This window comes from Myotis yumanensis, unplaced genomic scaffold (assembly GCF_028538775.1).
Source record: "Myotis yumanensis isolate MYYU_CA2020_CCGP unplaced genomic scaffold, mMyoYum1.0.hap1 SCAF_3, whole genome shotgun sequence".
Taxonomy (NCBI): domain Eukaryota; kingdom Metazoa; phylum Chordata; class Mammalia; order Chiroptera; family Vespertilionidae; genus Myotis; species Myotis yumanensis.
The window spans coordinates 163,419,100-163,439,048 of record NW_027223754.1 but is presented as its reverse complement, the minus strand read 5'-3'; the positions used below and the strand labels follow the sequence as shown (position 1 = coordinate 163,439,048).

General features: G+C 43.0%; 1 protein-coding gene across 6 annotated transcripts in view; it reads left to right on the top strand.

The window, feature by feature from the left end:
* SCN8A (sodium voltage-gated channel alpha subunit 8) overlaps nucleotides 1-19,949 on the top strand; it is a 186,280-nt gene that overhangs the window by 128,479 nt on the left and 37,852 nt on the right. For all 6 annotated transcript variants that reach the window (XM_070410201.1, XM_070410199.1, XM_070410197.1 and 3 more), the window contains exons 13-15: nucleotides 1,519-1,651; nucleotides 9,548-9,786; nucleotides 18,233-18,406. In XM_070410201.1, the coding sequence (XP_070266302.1) occupies nucleotides 1,519-1,651; nucleotides 9,548-9,786; nucleotides 18,233-18,406 (546 nt within the window). The remainder of the gene's footprint in view (nucleotides 1-1,518; nucleotides 1,652-9,547; nucleotides 9,787-18,232; nucleotides 18,407-19,949) is intronic.

The window sequence follows — 19,949 nt, the reverse complement described above, 5'->3', positions numbered from 1 at the left end:
TGCATTGAATGGGGTCTTTCTTTGTTCGTTTTTAGACAATTGTCCTTTTTTAAAATGTAGTAGTTTATCTGATTTATTAGATGTTGTGAATATCAGGCTGGGAATTTTAACCAAAAGTGGCTTCTCAAGGAAATATACCTCATATGACCTGAGGCAAGGGTTAACTAGTCATTCTTACATACACAGATGTTTGTAAATAATGGGTCAGGAATTGCCAAGAAAATAGTGCTTTTTCCTTTCTATTTCTTCTGTAGCTCTGCCAAACAAAACTGTAAGGTAAACCAGATGTCTGAATCAGTGAAAATTTGATGAAACATTGTGATGAGATAAATTATAATCTGCCAGAAATTTTCTTCTGTATGGTTCTTAAAATCTGAACATATAAGAACAGAAAGGCTTTCTGATGTACCTCTCTAGAGATAATTATTTTCTTTTAAACTGGTAGGATCACTCTGGTATGGATCAGACAGATACTTCTCTGGCTTCATACAAACATGTCTCTTCCTTGGCCTTCAGTGATGGTGACTTTCTCTGCCCTGTGATCCTCACCAAGGAAGGGGCAGCCGACTTTAGGTGGATAACGTGTTAAAGTGGACAACATGGTTACTAAAAAGCTAGGTTTTAAGCCATCCCATTGAGCCTGATCTGATGTAGAATATTCAGGTTGGCACAAAGAACACAAGCAAGGAATACGAAGAAACCATCTACTGTAATCTAATTGACATCATGAGGAGCCAGTGGTATATTGACCACTATGGAGCATGTAAAAATATTTTGTATAACAATTTGATGGTACTTTCTGCACTTTTTATTTCGTTGGGGATTTGAACCATGCAGGTTAACTCATAAAATAAAATTTTAAAAAGACAAGATCAACACATATGATGCAATATATTTAATTAAACTAGCTAAATCTTACCTGCTTCTTTACAGTGGCTTGGAGGAGATTTGGGGTAGAACTTGTTAACATTCAGTTAGGCCCAGCTTTGGCATTTGGAAGCAACAGTTTGGTACAGTGATGGTGCTCCTACACATGGAGGAAACAGTATTTGTAACTCTCAGTGTGATTAGGGACATGGCCCTTAATGAAATTTCAAATGGAGGTGAATTTGACTTATTCTATGGTGTGGTCCAATTCTAGTCAAATGCTGCGGATATGAGACTAGGCCAGGAAAATTCAGGGTCTACTTCTGATGGCATTGCCCCAGGGGACCTGGTCTTTCTATTCTATGTTTGGAATTAAGCAGATGAGGTATTTGGGTCCCAGCCAGACTCGAGTTCATTGTAGATTTGTACAAACTTAAATGACTTGGTCTTGTCATCTATAGACGTAAGGATAGTCCGTGGCTAACTTATAGCATTCTGCTTCTTGAGGTCAATAGGATTGAGTGTAGGATTAAAGTAAGAAATTTAAGGAAGAGCATATGTTTCTGCTCACAGTCTGGATTATTGATCTGGTAAGGCCCAGCCTGAATGTTTATACGACTACTCACCCCATTTGCTTTTTGCTTTTTTCAGGGTACAACTGAAGTGGAAATTAAGAAGAAAGGTCCTGGATCTCTCTTAGTTTCCATGGAGCAACTGGCCTCCTATGGGCGGAAGGACAGGATAAACAGTATACTGAGTGTTGTTACAAATACACTAGTAGAAGGTATGTGTCCTGTGATGTCAGTCCAAGCTGCTGAGATACAAATATGTAGTGTGCTTGATAAATATCATCCCTGTCCCTTGGTCTGAGTTTTGCCAGAATTGCCTCTGAGCTTTAGGAATAGTGTGCTGGTCACAGAAACCAGCATCCCAAATCTGCATGCAGAGAATCCAATAAGGACTTCAAAGTTTCTGCCAGCATGGTGCACAGACAGATAATAAGTGTGAAAGAGTGACTAAGTGTGAGCTAGAAGATCTGAAGAAGTCTCTGTAATTGTCATCACGAGGAGCCAGTGGGGTGATGTAAGGCATAAAGGAATATAGACTGAAGAGCTGTGAAGATAAAGGATGATGGAACCCCATCACCCCAAAACATACCTTCTTCTTTTCCTTTTCAGCTACTTACAGCGCTGGTGGTTTTCCCTTAAGGATGACTGTACTGTGCATTTCGATTGCGCCTAATTCTGCCTCTCTTCAAGCACTCTCATATAGCCATGAATACATTTGATGTGTGAATAGATGCGCTGAAACCCCTCTTCTCCAGCCCTGTGCCACCGACAGAGCAGCCGCTGTTGAATTGTAGCATGCCTGCAGTGAGGCATGCTACAATTGCTGTCAGGGCCCGCCCTCAGCATTAGGTGGCTTCTCCATGACGCAGTGGGCATGCTCAGGAGCACCTGCGAGAGCTCCAGTTCCCACCGTCCCCAGCAAGTGCTAGCTTTCCATCCAATTGGGGTCTGCATCCCAGGCTCCTTTCTTTAGAGGTTGATTCAGTGGCGAAGTTTTCTCTCACAGGTTCTGATTGATTCTGTATGAATCTTCTTCATTTGATTCGTGTTGATTTAGTTGACTTGTCCCATTATAGATCCAGCTTTTTTTTTTTTTCCAATTACAGTTGGCATACAATATTAGTTTCAGGTATTCTACATAGTGATTAGACATTACACAACTTACAGAGTGATCACCTGATAAGTCTAGTACCCATCTGACACCATACTTAGTTATTTCAATTTATTGACTATATTCCCTATGCTGCACTTACATCCCCATGACTGTTTTTATAACTGGCATTTTTAAAAATATATATTTTATTGATTTTTTTACAGAGAGGAAGGGAGAGGGATAGAGAGTTAGAAACATCGATGAGAGAGAAACATCCATCAGCTGCCTCCTGCACACTCCCTACTGGGGATGTGCCCACAACGAAGGTACATGCCCTTGACCGGAATCGAACCTGGGACCCTTGAGTCCGCAGGCTGACGCTCTATCCATTGAGCCAAACTGGTCAGGGCTATAACTGGCATTTTGTACTTCTTAATCCCTTCACCCTTTTTCACTCAGTGCCCCAACCCCAGTCCCATCCAGCAACCATCAGTTCGTTTTAGGTACCTATGTGTTTGTTTCTGTTTTGTTTATTCATTTATTTGGTTGTTTAGATTCCACATATAAGTGGAAATATATGGTATTTGTCTTTCTCTATCTAGTTTCTTTCACTTAGTATAACACCCTTAAGATCCATCCATTTTGTTGCAGATGGCAAGATTTCCTTCTTTATTATGGCTGAGTAATATTCCATTGTATATATGTACCACAACTTCTTTATCCATTCTGTTACAGACTATTCTTGAGGCCTCAAATTGCCTTACTTCAGAGTTCAAACACCAAACTAACCCAACAATAGCCAGCGTCTCAGATATCAGGAGACTCAAAATGATCCTGGTGTCTTTGAGACAAGTTATTTTTTGAGTCATTGAGTCATTTAAGACCAATACCACTTTGTGAGTGTGTGTGTGTGTGTGTGTGTGTGTGTGTGTGTGTGTGTGTTGGGCAGGGGCGTCTGCAGTGAAGGGAGAATCCCCAGAAAGGATCTCCCTTGAAGTGTTTACAAGGAGTGTTTACAAGGAGCTACACTTTTCCCTGCCTAATCTGGAGACTATATCAGGTAAAAACAATACTGAACCTACTGCTTTCAGCCACCTGAACAACTTCAGTGATTCCTGTTTTCTTTCCATCCCATCAGGGTCCTTGCCGATAGAACTTATTTAAGCTCTTTGTAGCTTATACTTAAGGTTGCAAGTGATAAGTGCAGATCATTTCAAGATAAGAAACACTAGTTTAAGAACCTTGGCTAATTTTATTCTTCACTTGAACACCAAGACAAGATTTATCTGAGTATCTATGGCAGCTGAGAAAGAAAACTAACGACCTCTAATAGGCATATTTTATTATTGGCAAAGACATTCAGAGCAGAACTATCAAAGCAATGCAGCAATTTTTTATTGATTACCTCGGTGACCTAGCACAGGGTTTGGCAGAAGTAGATGCTCAGAAATGCTTGTTGAACTGAATCTTGCTGAGCTTGGAGTGGTGGGGAGTGTTGGTGTGGCAGGGTTTCTGCTAGAGACCTAGTACTTTTGTCCCTGTACTGAGTTAGATCTAAATCATTGGAGCTTTACTGCCTTTCTCTACTCCCTTATTTTCCTGTTCTCCCTCTCCTCTTCTTTATCTTTCTGTTCTGCTCTACTCATTCTCCACCCACCAGCACACACATAAAATAATAATAATAATAACAACAACAACAACCCTAGCCAATGTAGCTCAGTGGTAGAGCATCAGCCCACGCACTGAAGGGTCACTGATTTGTATCTCAGCTGCAGGTTCGTTCCCCACCCTGCTCTGGGTGGGTGCAGGAGGCAACCAATGGATGTGTCTCTCTCACATCGATGTTTCTCTCCCTCTCTTCCTCTCTGTCCCTTTCTCTCTCTCTGTCTCTCTCTCTCTCTCCTCCTCCTCCTCCTCCTCCTCCTCCTCCTCCTCCTCTCCCCCTCTTTTCCTTCCACTCTCTTTAAAAAAAATACCAATAGAAAAAATATCCTTGGGTGAGGATTAAAGAAGATAAATAGATGCAAGGGTAGCTCAGAGGAGATGACTGTAATTGTGTTCCTGGGTAAGAGGCCATTCCAGTTCATTTCCCCTTTTCTAAGCCCTGAAGTTCACATCACTTTTGCCTTTACTGCCTGTTCCTGCTCAAACATTCCTCCTATCCCCTCTCCTAGTAGTTGACTCCCTTTGTTAAAACTGATGAGACAACTGCTGTAAGCAAAGAACGATGAATGGCTGGAGCTGAATAATGTGAAGAGGGAATTATGGACCTTAAGAAAGATCATTCCTGTTTGACTGCTGGTCCCTCTGGATTAATGATCGCTAGATTGCTACAATGTGAAAAGCTAGCATTGAATGAATAATTGTTCCTGCTTTCCAGACCTTCAGTTAGGAAGCCCTGACATTTTAACCCAAGTATTAAAATTATTATTATTTAAAATCAAAGAAACAGGCTCCTACCTACCTGTTTAAAACTACAGTGGAGCCCTAATGGTTTGGCTCAGTGGATAGAGCATTGGCCTGTGGACCAAAGGGTCCTGGGTTCGATTCCAGTCAAGGGTGCATACCTAGTACCTTGGTTGCAGGCTCCTCCCTGCCCCGGGCCCTGGTCAGGGCGTGTGCAGTAGGCAACCAATAGATGTGTTTCTCTCACATCAGTATTTCTCTCTCTCTCTCTCTCTCTCTCTCTCTCTCTCTCTCTCATCAATGGAAAAATATCCTCGGATGAGGATAAAAAATATTTTTTAATAAATAAAACCACAGTGGAGAATTCCAGAATTCTGTAAATAATGAGAAAGTCCTGCCTGCTCTGCCTCACCCCTATTCAGTTTCAGACATGCTCACCGGGATCCAATAAACTCAGCAGAATTCAGTCAGGGGAGCCATCAGCTTTGGGGATATTTCAAAGGCCTGGAGGTGGGGTGTAGTCAGAGAGTAGTGTAGTTTCACTTCTCAAAGCAGAAAAGCCCTGGGAGAAGGAAGGGGAGAGAGTAGGTAAAGTAAGAATGAGGACGTAGTGATGGTACTTGGCATTACTTATTCTCGGGTTAAACAGTTTGAAACAGTCCCTTATAGAGGTAGCTGGCTGTAGCTATTGCTGCTACAAATGACTTACTTATTCTTTTTTTAAAATATATATAATATATTTTTACTAGAGGCCCAGTGCATGAAATTTGTGCATGGGTAGGGTCCCTAAGCCTGGCCAGCAATCAGGGCCAATCGGGGCCTTCTGGCTGCCGGCTGCCAGCCGGGGCCTTCCTTCCCTGGCTACCGGCCAGGGCCTTTCTTCATTCTGTGCTGCTCCCTTTTGGTCAGCACACATCATAGCGAGTGATCTCCTGGTCGAACTCCTGAGGGGACACTTTGCATATTAGCCTTTTATATATATAGATTGATTTCAGAGAGGAAGAGAGAGGGAGGGAGAGATAGGAAACATCAATGATAAGAGAGAATCATTGATCGGCTGCCTCCTGCATGCCCCCTACTGGGGGTCGAGCCTACAACCCGGGTATGTGCCCTTGACCAGAATTGAATCCGGGACCCTTCAGTCTGCAGGCGGACACTCTCTCCACTGAGTCCAACAGCTAGGGCAGTGGTCAGCAAACTGCGGCTCACGAGCCACACGCAGCTCTTTGGCCCCTTGAATGTGGCTCTTCCTAAGCCTTAGGAGTACCCTAATTAAGTTAATAACAATGTACCTACCTATATAGTTTAAGTTTAAAAAATTTGGCTCTCAAAAGAAATTTCAATCGTTGTACTGTTGATATTTGGCTCTGTTGACTAATGAGTTTGCCGACCACTGAGCTAGGGCATACTTACTCATTCTTTTATTCAACTGACAAATGTCAAGTGTCAGCACAGTCACTTCTCTGGCATCTCTCTGCCTTTCCGGTGCAATGGTAACCTCTGTGAGGATGGGGACTCGCGTTCATCAGCGTTTTCCCAGTGCCTCGCAAACTATAGGTGCATAAACATGGTTGAATTGAGTTGAGAGAAGCCCCTGCCTTCAGAAACCTCATGGTCTGCCAATGCCACCATCTCAGTGAATTATGAGGCCCTTTCTGGAAACAATTCCCAGTAGCCCTGAAGTTGAGACCTGCAGTACCCTCTCTGAAAACGTCCAGGAGCAAGGTAAGGAAACCCCACAAACCTTTGGACATCTCATCCCCCAAGTTAACTCATTCCTCCAAATCAGTTACTTCCCCTATTCCAGGCACGTGAGGCCAGTAAGTTTGCAAAGTTGTGAGTTACTTTATACACTTCCTTATTCACCTAGTGATCTTTTCTAGTTCCTAACATTCTACATTGTCTTACTTTGGTGAAATGAAAAAAATCCTGAAGATCTACCCTTTGCTCAGTAAAGGTGGTTAAGAGATATCTTGTATCCCTCTAGGAATCTTCTTGGTGCCCCACAGGGCAGAGAAACCCCTCTTTGCTGTCTGGTAAAGACTTGGAGCCTAGTCTATATATATAAAAACCTAAGTGACCGTTATGACCAGAACAACTGGTTGACCAGTCGCTATGATGTGCACTGACCACTAGGAGACAGGTGCTCAATGCAGGAGCTGTCCCCTGGTGGTCAGTGCACTTCCACAGCCAACCTCCGCTGCCCCTGGCCAGCAAACCTCCCTTGGTCCCTCCCCCCATCCCTCCCCCAATCCAGCAGGCCCCAGCAGCAGCCAGTAGGCCCCAGCAGCAGCCAGCAGGCCCCGGCTGGCCTGGCCCCAATAGGCCCTGATTGCTGGCCAGACTTAGGGACCCCACTCGTGCACGAATTTCGTGCACTGGGCCTCTAGTTCGTTATAAAACATTACAATTGTGTCAGCTGTCAGAAATGTGAACAGTAGCTGCTTCAACCTCCACGTGCGTGCTGTGCTGGTGAGCAGCAGACATTTGGAGATGGGAGGAGGTAAAAAAAGAAACGGAACCAGATTTCCAAATATGTACTACAAGAATTTATGGAAATAAGAGAACCTTTTCATTTTCTTTCTTTTAAGAGGGGGGGAAGAAAACTAAATTTACCTTGGAAACGGAGGGAGTTCTATGAGGAAGAAGCCAAAGCAAATTTTCTTCACAGACTTCCTTTCCCACGCAGACTCCCACATGGCGCTTACTGTGGCCCTTAAATCTGAAAAACCAAGGCAACCATTTTCTTAGCAACCAGGGAGCCAATCAGAAACCCAGCAAAGCACCCCATCTAAAATAAAGCCATCACCACAGGCACCATCCAACTGGTTGGAAAAGGGAAAGTAGACTAATTGAAGGTTTCCATCTTGTTGGTGGTGAAATGTTGGGAAACTTTCCTTTATTCCATGAATGATTTGGTTTTGTCAGAAGAATTGGGCTGGGGTGCCATTATAGCCAACCCTCTAGAACCAATACCGTGCCTCTAAGGATTATCATGCTGACAGGTTTGCAAAGTTACATCTCCTAACATTCTCCAGGACCAAGATCCTTGGACTTTCGGAATCCCAGCTATTATATTTCACACTCAATTTGGGGAGAACTTTGTTCTGTAGGGCCTCGTGCCCAGGTGGTTGTGGCTGCCAGCTGAATGGCTCTCTGCCTTTAGGGTCTAAGCATCCTTTTTGGTCTTTGCTTTATAAACGACCTTAGAGATCATCTAGTTCAGTGATTTTCAGTCCGTGTTTATCAGAGTCCTAGGATTAGGAAAGTCCCTCAGGAAAGGAATAAGTCAATTGGACTGGCTCCAAGCTCCTCTTCTTGTCTCAACTAGAGCAATTCTTGGTTTATGTATTTTACATATTGGGGCTTACATAAAATCATGTTTGGAAGAAAACAGGTTCTGTTTCTAAAAGAGACAAACAGAGAGGGATAAGACAAAAGAAGGAGAGGGAGAAAGAGGAAAGAAGAAAGAGACCAAGGGAAGGAGAGGGGAAGAAGATGAAGCGAAAAGGAAAGGATGGAAGTGGGAAAGGCTAAGAGAGGACGAGGAAGGACGAGGAGAGATGAGAGGGGAAGGAAGGGAGAAAAGGGAAAAGGAATGTAACAACATTTCTTGCTGAATTATGAATTGTAAACTCACTGACTTATACTTCTTTGGAACATACGAACACATGGTGGCGTGGTTGATGATGCTGATCCTGCTATAAAGATAATAACAATAGCAAATACTTCAGCAGCACTTAGTGTATGCTAGGGCAGCTGTTCTCACCTGGTGTGCCAAAGCACACTGGTGCACCGCAAGAGTTTTTAAAACATGCAATATCTAACTATTTAATCAGGGGTACTGACCTCTTTTCCCTTAGATTGTCAAATTAAAAAATGACAACAGCCAACACAATGATAACTGTCCAGTGTGAATGAATCAAAATTATACCTTTTTTTTTTTGGTCAGATAAGAAATATATATATAATTTAGTGTACCGCAGAATTTTAGTCATTGGCTTATGTGTACCATGAGATGAAAATCATTGTTCTAGGGCAGCGGTTCTCAACCTGTGGGTCGCGACCCCTTTGGGGGTCGAACAACCCTTTCACAGGGGTCGCCTAAGACTATCGGAAAACACATATATAATTACATATTGTTTTTGTGATGAATCATTATGTTCAATTTGTAACAATGAAATTGGGGGTCACCACAACAGGAGGAACTGTATTAAAGGGTCGCGGCATTAGGAAGGTTGAGAACCACTGTTCTAGGGTCTTCTGAGGCACTTTAATTTAGCTCATTTAATTCTCCAGGAAATTGAAATCACTCGCTCAAGTTCCCACAGTTAAGTGTTGAAGCCAGTTGAGATTCCAGAGGCTAAGCTCCTGACTGCTCTGCGTGCTCCCAGAACAGATGGGTTGAATTTTGTTTATAACTAGATCATCATTATTAACAGGGAAGTGACCTGGTACTGATCCTTTGAGAAGGAAAACCGAGGGACACAAGGGAAAGTCTGCACTTTGTCCTCACGTGATCACGGCGATGATGCCCCGTGAGGATCTGCAGCTGTCTCCTTTGTCCCCACACTGGGATTGAGGGGCCACCTTTGTTCTTTACTCCCTGCAGAGCTGGAAGAGTCCCAGAGGAAGTGCCCGCCGTGCTGGTATAAATTCGCCAATACGTTCCTCATCTGGGAGTGTCACCCCTACTGGATAAAACTGAAAGAGATTGTAAACTTGATCGTTATGGACCCTTTTGTGGACTTGGCCATCACCATCTGCATCGTCCTGAATACACTGTTCATGGCGATGGAGCACCATCCTATGACGCCACAATTCGAACATGTCTTGTCTGTGGGGAATCTGGTAAGACAGAGCGCCATCTCCCAGTTTTGTGGTCTGAACATGTGCTGCTTGTAGAATGTGTTTTTCTGATACTGAAAGCAGAGGTTTGGTTGAAGAGAAAGTAATAGTTAATTGGAAGGCAAATGCTCCCACATATGCCGCGGGCCCCAGCCGCTTCTGCTCACTGTTGTGACCCCCGGGCTACTTCCTCCTCCTGCAGAATCGAGAAGACGTCTGTCCGCTAGGAGCTGCTGGCTGAAAGCCAGCTGTGGTGACGGAATGGGAGGCATGGCACAGGCTTCAGCAGCCTGAGCCAAAGACTTCCGGGTTCTCCTCGTTCTGCTTCTCACATTGATTCCTGCATCGGTCCAGCAAATCCCTTCCCCTCTCACCCTCAGTGACAACCACCACACAATAGGGGAGCTCTTTAGTGCATTCAGTGTTACTGTAAATTGGCCTGCACGGTCATATTCATACCCAGATGGGGACTGTCTCGGGGACATTTTTAACTCTGGGCTGGTTTCCCCTCCAGTCCAACTTCTGGGCTGTCATCCAGTTTCCATTAGTTGATCCGTGCCAAGTTTATTTTAATGTTAGCTTAAGTCTTATATGTCATTTATGATATTAATTAGAAGATAATATACACTTTTAACAAATAGATTACACAACGGATTCTGAGGTCAAGTAGTTGTGATTTGGGGATTATCTGTTTTACTTCTTTGGTGCAAAAATCAGGAGTTGGTTGAATTTTATAGCTAGTAAAGAATTAGTTGGAAAGAATCCTCTAGGTCGTCCGGGCCTCTTTATTCTGTAGGAGTCGCGCCATAGGCATGTCTAATCTTTTGTTACCATTTAATTTGAGCATAATCTCTGCCTGGTATATGTTTTTTTCTCCTCCCTTTCTGCCTTCCTCACCCTTCCTGTCCTCCAACTTCTCACCCTCCCTCTCCCTATCCTTCCCTCCCTCCCTTCACCTCTGCCTCACTCTCTATCTCTTTCTCTGCCTGTCTCTGTCTCACACATACACACACACACACACACACACGTTTCCGCCTTAAGTCCTAATGCACTATTAAAGCGTTATAACATCGTGTTGAGTTCTGATTCTGAAAACACATGTGGCAAGAGCGATCCTTTGAGTCCGTTGAGTTCCCTGGTACACACCTAAGATGATTCTGTGGTCTGTCCGGTTCCATGTCTAGGTTAGCTCACTGCTTGATGTGAACTCATATGCAGCCTGATGAAATACCCATTGTCTTTTTTTTTTTTAATCTTCACCTGAGGAGTGAGGATATTTTTTCCATTGAGTTTTAGAGAGAGTGGAAGGGAAGGGGGGAGGTGGTATGTGGGGGCAGGGACGGAGAAGAGAAACACTGATGTGTTAGATGTTTCTAACATGGGTTGATTGCCTCCCACTCATGCCCCGACCAGGGCCGGGGATTGAACCTGCAACTGAGGTACATGCCCTTGACGGGGAATTGACCTGTCTGAGGTCCAACGCTCTAACCACTGAGGAAACTGGCCAGGGCTGAAATACCCATAGTCTTGAACTATGTCCAGGAAATGTGCTCACTGGCTCTGAAAGGTGCCTCAGGTGAGCTTGCTGTATAACTAGCTGGCCGTCAAGCAGAATTTTGAGTCAACCAACAATATTATATCAATATGTTTTATTGTATTAGCCATGAGTTAAGTAATAAGAAATATGACTTGAGGGATTTTGTTGGTGGTGGTGCTGTTGCTGCTGTTTTCCTTATAGCATTTTTTTTCTCAAAGTTTTTACAGAACAGGTTCTCAATTTCCAAGGGAGTCTGAGAGACCTTTTCACCTACTACCAGCAGAATGGCCCTCAAACCAGCAAATACCATGATTTTTCCCTTTCTTAAAAATCTAAAGAGATGTAGGGCCACACCTAAATTACAGTTGTGAGCATTCAGAAGACCTTGCCCAGACCATTGGTGAAGAAAGAGGATATGAGAGAAGGTCGTAATATTTAGGGACTCCATGCGGCACCCTAACCACAACCAGGTTCTGCAATAAGCAAGCACTGGGTGGGGGGGGGGTTCAAGGGGGAAAGTAAGGGTACAGTTAGCAATGGGGATGGCGAGTAGTGCATGGCCAGGATACTTTGGACTGGCTGATGGGTTACACGTGAGGGTGACGGGAAAGAAATGAAGAATAGTGCCTAGATTTAGGGGGTAGTTACTGCAGGGGAAATGGCACGACTGAGGAAGGAACAGGTTTGGAGTTTTAAATCAAGAATTCTATTTGGATGTATTCAGAATGAGATGTCTATTTATTCAGAGTGAAGATGCCAAATGAGGCAGTTGGATATGTGCTGGACCTCGGGAAAACTTGCATTATGAGTGTTTTCTGAATAATAACATAAGCTCAAAAATGTACTTTTTTGCCAATTAACACACGTGCTGAGTTTGGCAGAAAGAACACAGAATTAGAAGTCAGAAGGTTTGGGTTTTGATTCCTGTTTGATACCGTTTAACCTTAAATAAGCCATTAATTTCTGTCCAGAAATGTTGCAGATCTATAAAATGAGGCTAATACCATGTCATCCATCAGTGGGTGGGAGGGTAAAATGAGAACTTAAACCAAAGTTTTTGGAATCATGAAAAGTACTCTATAAATCTTAGGAACTGTATTAGTGTAACTCAATAGGAGAACTTTCAAAGGCTTGGAGATTTGGGCAAAGTCTTTGATAGAAACCTGAGAAAAAGAGGATAAGAAAAGGTGAGACTAACCCGATGTGAGCACACCCTTGTCTTCTTGTTGGAATGAGAGGCTTTTCCCACAGCCAGGACAGTGGTTAGGTGCGTCTGTCTGTAGAGGTGCCGATAGGTGTTTCTGAGGGAAGATGAGAACAGTCTTCTGTAAATCTATAATCCCTGCCTCTTCTGCCCTCCCCACAAGAAAAATCTAGTAATAGAAGGAACCTTACAGATAATTCAATCCAACCCCCGTGTTTTCTAAAGGAAGTTGAAGCCCAGGGCAGCTATGTGACTTACACAACTTTTGTATTGTTTTTCATGATTATTTTCTTGCCTTTTTTGCAACCAATTGAACACAACAGTAGGTTTATAAGGTGGTTTTTTAAACAGTCATACTGGGAAGTTTCAAGTATAGTATACACTTTTTTTTTTTTTTTGAGAGGAAGTTGCTGACACAGCCTTTCACCCCTGAATACTTTAGTGTGTGTTTTTTATGGACAAGTGCATTCTCCCACAGAACCTAAATTTAACGTCAGAGTCGGGAAATTAACATGGATTCATTGCAGCCATTTAATCCTCAGGCCCCTTCAAGTTTTTCCCATGGGCCCCAGTAATATCCTTTATAACAAAGGATTCCGTTTCAGAGTTACAGGTTGCATTTAGTTGTCCTCTCTTTCATCTTCTTCAGCCTGGGCGAGTGCCTCAGTCTTCCTTTGACTTTCATGACCATGACACTTCTGAAGACTACAGGCCAGATATTTTGTAGAATTCACTCAGTTTGGGTTTGTCTGATGCTTCCTCATGATTAGGCTCAAGCTATGCATTTGGCAGGAATGTCACACAAGTGAGGCTGTCCTCTCATTGCACCTGCCAGGTGGCACACACTTTTCATTTGTCATTACTGGTGATGGTGACTTGGTTGAGAAGGTGCCTGCCAGGCTTCTCCCCTGTAAAGTTACTCTTTACCATTTATAATTAACTAGTGGCCCAGTGCACGAAATTCATGCACGGGGAGGGAGGGTCCCCCAGCCCAGCCTGCACCCTTTCCAATTGGACATCCCTCTCGCAATCTGGGACTGCTGGCTCCTAACTGCTCACCTGCCTGCCTGCCTGATCGCCTCTAACTGCCTCTGCCTGCCTGCCTGATTGCCTCTAACTGCCTCTGCCTGCCTGCCTGATCTCGCCCCTAACTGCTCTCCCCTGCCTGCCTGATCTCGCCCCCAACTTCCCTCCCCTACTGACCTGATCGCCCCTAACTGCCTCTGCCTCAGCCCCCACCACCATGGCTTTGTCGGGAAGGAAGTCAGACATCTGGAAGATGGCCGGTTGACCGGGTCTAATTAGCATATTACCCTTTTATAAGTATAGATAAGTATTTGTGATGAAGGTACTTTAAAACTATCTGAATTTTCTGTTCTTCATTAAATTTCTGATTCACTCCTTTACTTAATTATATCAGTATGGACTCATGGTTTTCAATGCTATCCAGTGAGTTAGAACTGTCATTTACTTGGATGTTTACACCATTCCAGACTGGGCCAATGGGGGTCCCTTCAGGCTGGCTTCTGGGTTCTTTCATCGCGTCCTCATCACTTCCTTGTTTTCTGGTACCACAAGATTTCCCAAGCCAATTTTACCGTTTTCCTGCCGCAGGCCTGGAATCAGCCGTTTCCCAAGGAGCCCTGGGTTAGTAGAAAATGATATTTAGAAGTGAGGATCTATTGGAGCAATATGCAGGCCTCAGCCCTCTCAGTGCAGGGCCAGCTGCTGCTCTTAAGCTAACTGTATTTGCTGAAAACCGTGAGTTCATGCTGTCACTTCCAGTTCTAACCCAGCCCTGCAGGATTCATTCTGGTTTTCTCCTTCCTATGTTTGTAGCTCCTCATCTCACAAAAAGAAACCTGGTTGCCATTGTCTTTCATATGTTAACTTACTTGATCAGAAGCCACTGTTGCCTCTAACAGCTGGTGCCCTCACACTGTTCAGGCTCCCTCGCTGGTGTCCTCCATGTGGACCCCTCCTCATACTTCTCAGGCTCTGACACCCAGGCCAGGCCACCCCACACATCCTTGTTTCCCTTACCCCACTTAGACTTGAACGCCTCACATTGGGCCCCCCCTACCTGCATCCCCCCGCTCCACCCCACTCCAAGCTTCCCCTGCATGAAAGCTCTCCATCCTGCTTACACTCTGATACCCTGTGCTGGGCAGCCATCCTCATCCCAATCAGCTTGTGTTGGGCTGCCCCCCAAGGTGGACCCCCTCTTTGGCCTGCACAGGCTCTGACCGCCCACGCCAGGCTACTCCCGTGCACAGATGCTCTGCTTAGGCCCCAGCGCCTGGCACCGGCCTCCCTCCTGTGGACGCCCACCCGAGGGACTTAGGACTGAGCCATTTGAGGGGTTGGGACTATGGAAGGAAGGGCAAAAGCTTAACCTGACATGTAAGCTTACTTTCTGAGATTCTAAGCAAAAAAGGGAAAAAGTTATTGCCCTGCTTTACCAAATACACATGTTATCATTTCTTGACTACATTTTCAACCAGAAGGAATTGTTTTTATATTTTAATTTTTCTTTCATCTGTGTCCTTGTAGCCTCTTATGCATTCCTCTTTTTAAATACTTTTCACAAGTCTGGGGTTTGCTCCAACTAGAAAGATATGCCAACTCTGCATTCAGGACATTCTATTGGAACAGCAGTTCTCAATCTTTTTTTGGTCTTAGGACCCCTTTACATTCTTAAAAAGAGCTGAAAAGCTTTTGTTTATGATAGTTATATCTATTGATATTTACCATATTTGAAATTAAAGCCAATTGAGAATCTTAAATATTTATTTAAAATCACAATAATGTACCCATTATGTAATTACATAAATAACATATTTTACGGGATGAAGTTATATTTTCTAAGGGAAAAAGGCATTGTTTGACATTTTTTGCAAATATCTTTCATGTCTGGTTTAATAGGAGATAGTTAGATTCTCCTGTCTGCTTGTGTATTCAGTCCTTTGTGAAATATTGTTTTGGCTGAAGCATAAGAAAGAAATCTGGCCTCACACAGTTGCAAAAGGGAGGACCTCATGTCCTCTGGAAAGGTCTTAGGGACCCCAGGGATCCTCAACTACACCTGGACAACTGCTGCACTAGGACATAAATTCCTAGATGAATATTTGACGACATTCACGAGAGGGACATTTATATACAGTTGTTGATTCACTGCTTACTAGTTTATTCTTCTTTATCTGCTTCAAGAAGCATATCTCAGAGCAAATAAGAATGACATCGTAGGGATAACCATAAATCTACTCTTCTGTTTAAAAAAAAAAAAAAAGTCATTTCTTCATACAGCCAATGGTTGCAAATTTGTTTTCACCCAAACCCCAAATGATGGCAGCACGCTGTGTGTTGAAACACCAGGGTTGCTGGCCTCTGTCCTAGACATTCGCACCAGGCGTCTGGGGCCATTCACCCCATTGGAAGGCAGCACCACAGGACTGTGCCATTGTTGATTTTCTCATAGGGACCAAGTTCCCACAGTACAGATACCCCGCAGTCAGCCAGCCAGTGCTTATTAGTGGGCACTTCCTGTGTGTTCACCAGGAACCAGTGGGACAGCAAATGCAGCCTCTACCTGGGGTGCATCAAGCAGACGAACATGTCTGTGTAGAGAAACCTTCGATGGGTTTGCACTAAGGGTAAAATGTATGTCCGGAATTGACTAGCTGCCCTAACTTTCCCTGGCTTCACTTAGCAGGATGTTTGATCTGTAGATACTTAGCTTGCCCTATGAACTTTGATTTTGCTTAAGTGAATCTCTTCAGGGCATATTTTCTTTCTATTTTAGAATACTGCATCTGCAATGTAGAAAAATGGGAAGCCACAGAAAAGTATATGGACCCCAAAAACTGGTAGCCCACTTAATCTATCTTGATATTTATCCTTCAAGTCATTCTGGGGGGTTTAACATTTCTATACATCAATTCCATATATTTCCACAATATCTGTAATCTTAAGTATTTTTCACTATTTTTAATTCTCTCCTCAGACCTTTTCTTTAACATTTTTCTTAAACTCCTTCATGTGTAAATTTGGTAACCAAGTGGTTATAAGTACTAATTTATTGTCAGTTTTAAATCTATTGCATTTAAAGTCTTCCCCTCTAAAAAACATAATATTCAGTAAGAGTCTGATGTCATGTGGTCAGCTTGGAGCGAGGGAACTGGTTTGTTCATGGCATTGTACTTCCCTGCTGCCTGTCATGTGACTAAGGCCGTGGGACACAGAGGGCATTAGGCAGCACAAGGTGCTCTGTCAGGCAGAGTGGGAGACAGGTAACAGTGATTTTACAACTTTGTCAAAGTGTGTCCACATTTGAAAAAAGCAGAAAGGAGATATATAAAATGGATAGTTGTTTGCAAGGTGGTGAGACTATGGATGTTTTTCCTGTATTTTGTACACTTTTAGCAATGTTCTGTTGCTTTACTATTTAAAACAAGAAACCCTGTAGCATATGTTTAAGTTTGATAAAACATAATATCAAATCAGAAATAATGCTGTATTTTCCTAATATAATTATAAAACAACTAGAGGCCCAGTGCATGAAATTTGTGCACTCAGGGGAAGGGGGGTCCCTCAGCCCGGCCTGCACCCTCTCACCGTCTGAGAACCCTCAGCGATGTCCAACTGATGGCTTAGACCCACCCCCCACAGCAGTCCGACATCCTTAGCGCTGCTGCGGAGGCGGGAGAGGCTCCCGCCACCGCCACTGCACTCGCCAGCCATGAGCCCAGCTTCTGGCTGAGCGGTGCGCACTGACCACCAGGGGGCAGCTCCTGCATTGAGCATCTGCCCCCTAGTGGTCAGTGCACGTCATAGTGACCGGTCGTTCTGCTGTCTGGTCGATTTGCATACTAGCCTTTTATTAAATAGGATGAGTGATTTATTTATTTGTTTATTTAGGCAAACATCCCAAGCATGCATACTCAAATGACTGCTGACCCTTTAGAAGCAGTCACCTGTGTGGTATTCTCATTGCTTAGAATCATTTTTCAGCTACATTTAAATCATGTGATTTGGGTGGTTCTGGCAACAAAGATGTAAACGTTAGGGCTGAGTACTTCATTCAAAAGGAAAATAAGGCCCTGGCCAGGTAGCTCAGTTGGTTAGAGCATTGTCCAGATACACCAAGGTTATGGGTTCCATCCCCCATCAGGGCACATACAAGAAGCAACCAATGAATGCATAAATAAGTGGAACAACAAAATTAATGTCTAGTCTCTCTCAATCTCTCTCCCTTCCTCTCTCTAAAAATCAGTGAATAAAAAAATATTTGAATGAAAGAAAGAAAGAAAGCCAGTGTTGTTCAGTGGTTGAGCATTGACCCATGAACCAAGAGGAGGTCACTGGTTCAATTCCCGATCGGGGCACATGCCCCGGTTGTGGAATCAATCCCCAGCAGGAGGTGTGCAGGAGGCAGCGATCAGTGTTTCTTTCTCATTGATGTTTCCATCTCTCTATCCCTCTCCCTTCCTCTCTCTGAAATCAATAAAAATATATTAAAAAGTAAAAATAAATATAAGACTTTCCTGCATCATGTGGCATGGTCATGGGACATCCAGATATTGATTCCTCAGATGCAGAATTTGACCAAGGCTGGTTCTTGAGGCTTCTTGGATATATTATATTCCAAGATGGTGATAAAGCCATTCTCCTGTTATTTCTTTTTCTTAATCCATGCGTTCCCCCTTCAGGTTTTCACTGGAATTTTCACAGCGGAAATGTTTCTGAAGCTCATAGCCATGGATCCCTACTATTATTTCCAAGAAGGCTGGAACATTTTTGACGGATTTATTGTCTCCCTGAGTTTAATGGAACTGAGTCTAGCAGATGTGGAGGGGCTTTCGGTGCTGCGATCTTTCCGATTGGTATTCCACATTTCTCCAGTTTCTTTTTACATTTCCTGTCTTGCAAATACTAGAAGGAGTTTTGCATAAGTTAATTCGATTTTAAAAATCCTTATTCTGATATTGGGAGCTATATTCTGCTCCCAATTCCAGTTGGCTATTTATTGGCTTAGCTAATAAAACCTTGAAAATTGTCCTGCTAAACACCTAATGTAGAGGTTAGTTTTTAAAATCAGTCAACAAACAGATGTCAATTTTAGGAAGTTCCTCCTAAGGTAATGGTTAATGTAAAAAATGAGGGAGGGCTCCCGAGGACTATTCTGAGATCCTATTTGGATTTGCTTGTGGACCTATTTCTTTATCCGAACATCTCTCTGAAATGGCAAAAATTCCTCCTTACTCAAAGATGGCTTTCCTCGTTGCTTCTATTTTGGTAACTCCTTCCAGAAAATGAAAATAAAATAATCTTTAAAATATATACATTGAGATTAGCTGTTGAACATTGGCTTTGTTTTCCATATCATTAACTAAGAAGGATTTTTTAAATTAATGTATTTGAAGAAGTTAATGTGTAATTACTAAAATGACTCTGAAAGAATAGTGAACAGTATCTTCAGAATAATTTCCCATTAGCATAAGCATAAGTGTGATGTGCTAAGTCCCTTGAGAAGCTTCGTGGATCCCGCTCAGACAAAGCATCAGAACTGGCTTGGGTTTCTCTCTCCCTATTGGGAAGATACCTGTGCACTTGCAGCTGAAAGAATTTAAGGTGTTTTTTTTCATCAGGATCGTCAGCATATCTAAGTAAGAGAATTGGAATAGTGTAGAAATACTTGTAAAATAGAGATCTCATTCAGTCCAACTCACAAATTTAACATCTGCCAAGTTTCTGGAACCTCTGCTTACTCGTCTTTGGTTAGGATCCAGCCCACAGTAGACTTTTTTTTTCATGATAGACTTTTTGAGAACAGTTCTCATTATCTACAAAATGAGAAGCAGGATTAAAAGCCAGAAGCCTTAGCACTAATATTCTTAATAAATTAGAAGCCAGTCAAGAGGGGAAAATATGAGTGACCCAGATATACACAGGGCAACACCTGGTAAATCTTGAACTCTCAGATAAGACTAAAGTTTTCAATAAAATAAAAAAAATGTTCAAATCAATGCTATTGCTTCTATTAGAATTCCTGTTACATTATCTTTGAGTTGTTAACTTTGACTGATGGTAACCTCATTACTATCATTCCATTCATAGTCTTTATGCATTCTCAGGCTGTTAGCCAAGACCTTGTAATCTGGTCACATGAATGAATATAGATTATAGAAATTTCATGATTGACATACCAAAGTTCCGTCCTCTGAATTGGTATCAACACAGGGTGGGGCAGAGTAGGTTTACAGTTGTGAGTACATGAAGCACAGTGTATTCTTGTATTATTATTTATTAATTATTGTATTATTTTCCGTACAAACCATTGTAAACCTACTTTTGCCCCACCCTGTAGAGTCCCTTTTCAGAAGATGCTTGACATATGTGGAACCGCCCCTTCTCGGGAGTTGTGCT